Source organism: Phalangium opilio, unplaced genomic scaffold (genome assembly GCF_054372755.1).
Source record: "Phalangium opilio isolate 3A_F unplaced genomic scaffold, DU_Popi_V2 ptg000077l_1, whole genome shotgun sequence".
Classification (NCBI taxonomy): domain Eukaryota; kingdom Metazoa; phylum Arthropoda; class Arachnida; order Opiliones; family Phalangiidae; genus Phalangium; species Phalangium opilio.
The window spans coordinates 772,557-775,713 of record NW_028324185.1 but is presented as its reverse complement, the minus strand read 5'-3'; the positions used below and the strand labels follow the sequence as shown (position 1 = coordinate 775,713).

At 40.2% G+C, this 3,157-nt stretch overlaps 1 protein-coding gene across 1 annotated transcript; it reads right to left on the bottom strand.

Moving 5' to 3' along the window:
- Positions 1-273: 273 nt before the first annotated feature.
- On the bottom strand, positions 274-2,684 carry LOC149656694 (uncharacterized). Its single transcript, XM_089844520.1, has 5 exons — positions 2,681-2,684; positions 1,541-2,135; positions 1,312-1,447; positions 714-1,211; positions 274-537 (listed from the first exon to the last, which is right to left on the bottom strand). Exons 1-5 carry the CDS (start codon positions 2,682-2,684, stop codon positions 274-276), a joined length of 1,497 nt encoding a protein of 498 aa, XP_089700646.1.
- Between the last annotated feature and the right edge of the window lie 473 nt (positions 2,685-3,157).

The window sequence follows — 3,157 nt, the reverse complement described above, 5'->3', positions numbered from 1 at the left end:
CTATGTTATCGATGCAACTGCAACGCCGCGCCTCAATCGACTCCCAACTCCGATCAATGCTAATATTGAGCACGAACTTTAAGTAACTGGCTTGGGAGAGCTAATCTATTGTAATTTACGCCTACCGACTGACAAAAGAAATACGTTCATACTGCAATTAATCTATAACTCGAACTGTTTAATTAACTAAATCGCTCAATTTAAAATTAACTTCTTCAACATAAACTCTCCACCTTGAACTTTTAGTTCAATATCAAAGGCTGAATAACTAGATTAAACTTCTATGTTGTATAAAAGTCTGATAGGTCTTCTGATCTCGGTGCCATTGGGTAGTTTCACTAGTCCGTCACGTCCTGGAAGGGCTTCTTGGACTCTGGCTAACTTCCACAGAAGTCGGGGTGTGCGAGGCCATTCGACTATTGCCACGTCTCCAGCTTTCAGCGTGGTCGTCTGTTGGTCTTTGCTTCCATGATGAGCGGATCGTAGGTCTAACAGATAATCTGTTCTCCAACGATTCCAAAATTTCTCCAGAAGAGTCTGCCGGTATTTCGACGTTTGACCAAGTCTTTTCTTCTTATAGGTTTATCTGCTTTGGCTGGGAAAGTTTGAGGCGGAAGCGAGGTGAGCCTACCCCCAACTAAAAAGTGGACTGGGCTTTATGGCTCAGGTTTGTCTGCTTCGTTGTATACAAATGAAAGCGGACGTGAATTCACCATGTCTTCAGCTTCTATTAGTACGGTTTCTATTTCATCGGGTTCGAGTCGATATAAACCCAAAACCTTGTGAATGGCGTTCTTTACATTCTTGACCATCCTTTCCCAGAAACTACCTACCCAAGGGGCTCTGTCCGTGATGAAGGTCCACTTTACTTGAAGCTCTGCCGCGAAAGTTTGCATTTCAGGACTTCTCAGTGTTTCTGCCAGGATCTTCAAGTCCTGATCCGCCCTTTTGAAAGTTTTCGCATTATCTGACAGGATATGTCTAACTATACCACGACGCGAAATAAACCGTCTGAGGGCCAATAAAAACATTTCTGCCGTCAAATCTGATACCAACTCTAGGTGTATGGCTCGGGTGACCGCACACGTAAACAAAGCGATGTAACATTTGTTACCCGATTTTGTGTATAATGGACCCACGTAGTCCAAACCGCATGTTTCGAAAGGGGGGCGACCGCGTAACTCGGGCTTCCGGAAGAGAAGCCATTTTCGCTGAAGAGAATTTGGCACGAAATCTTTTACACTTAAAACATTGATTTATGACCTTTTTATACTATTGTCTCGCTTAAACAATCCAGAACCTTTCGCGTACGTCTATTAACGTCTCGTTTACTCCGCAAGGCATATTTCTCTGATGGGCTTGGTTAACAAGAAGCTCTGAAAGCCTGTGATTAGGGTTCAGGAGCCAAGGGTGTTTCTCCTGGTAAGAAAAACTTATGCTGTCCAGCCTTCATCCAATACGTAATAAACCGTTTTTGTCTAGAAACGGGTGCAACGTGTATATTCTTGAACTTGATCGTATCTTTTCGCCTTTTTCTAACGTATCTATTTCTTCCGGAAAACATTCTCTTTGTGCCTTTCTTATTAAAAGTTCTTCCGCTTTTATTATCTCCTCGGCGGTTAATTCGCCCTTCTTCTTATGCTCTGGGTTCTTGCGGTTTCGCGCAAAACGATGAACCCAAGCTATGGTGCGATTCAGTCGTGAAAACTTTCTGAACCTTTCCAGCTCTATAATTTGTTTGTCTGCTTGTTCATAAGCTACTCTAACTGCTATGGGTGTATTAGAACGAGTTCTTCGTTCTTCTAGAGCTTCCGGAGGGTGTTCTCCGACTTCCTTTTTCTCCGTTCTGTTTTGATATTCATGGCGAAACCATATAGGTCCATTCCACCAGAGGCTACACTTTACCAGATCTGCCATTTTTATTCCTCTTGGTGGTAGATCAGCTGGATTGGTCGTTCCTCTACAATACTGCCACATTTGTGGGTCCGTTAAATTTTGTACCTCCCGTACTCGATTTCCAACAAGCGCTTCCTCTTGGAAGCTGAACCCTTTATCCACTATAAGGTTAACAAAAATGCAGGGCGTTACGCGATTGGTCGAAGGGGAATGCTTCAAATTATGCTTAAAATCGGAACCTAATATGAATTTGAAAATCATTCGGAGGTATATTTGAATGTTTGACTATGCAGACTGGTCTTATAATTAGAAGAAGAATCAATAAAAAATCACTTGATTTTCGACTTCACCCTCCTTTTGATGTTATTCTGATCCGCCTATCTATTTAACCCCAATTCACCCCCCCACCTTATGTCGTCGTCCTGTTACTTATTTTTTGCGAGCATTTTTAACGTATTGTTATTGTGTTATATTGTTTGTGGGGATTCACCCCTTTTTGTGTTGTTTCAAGTGGGGGAAATATCATGTCAAGAATGTTTTAACGTATTTATACTAAAACAATTTGTTAATTTTGAGGAAAGACGATGTTATCACGTGACCCTGATTTGTTGATGCCTTTAACAGCTTAAATTTGGATTTAGAAGAAATAGGATTCATAAGTGATATGAAGTGAAGACTGGCCAGGCTGCAAACATCAAGAAATGGATCTGGTCTGAGCAGGAATGGGCACTCTTCTAAGTCCATTCTCTTGCGACTTATCATCTGAGACGAGCATCTTTCTAACCCATTTTAAATTTATCATCGCAGTTTTTTTAAGACTTTAACAGTGCTTAAACTGTTTCCAAACAGCTTTTTTCAAAGGTAAAAAAAAGTTCAACTTGAATTCGTGTTTAGGTTTTTTAAAACATTAATTTTTTTCAGAAAGTCCATGAACTCGGAAAAATTTTCATGCATTTTTAAACTAGAATTATTTTTTAGCCGCGCAACCTCGGTTTTTAAACTTGAACTATTCCGAAAGTGCGCAAGCGCCTCTTTTTGGACGTTTTTTGGCACCATCATAATCGAAGGTAAGCGAATTTCATTTTACTTCTATTCAATTAAACACTTTCAAGATTGGTTTTGAATTTATTAAGTGGCTATCCCCTTGTCTTTGTTCCGTATAATTTATTTAACATTAAATTCTGGATCCAATATACGCCATATACGAGGGGATATCCACTTTCAAGATGTTTTAGAAATTCAATAGTACTTATTCCCTAGT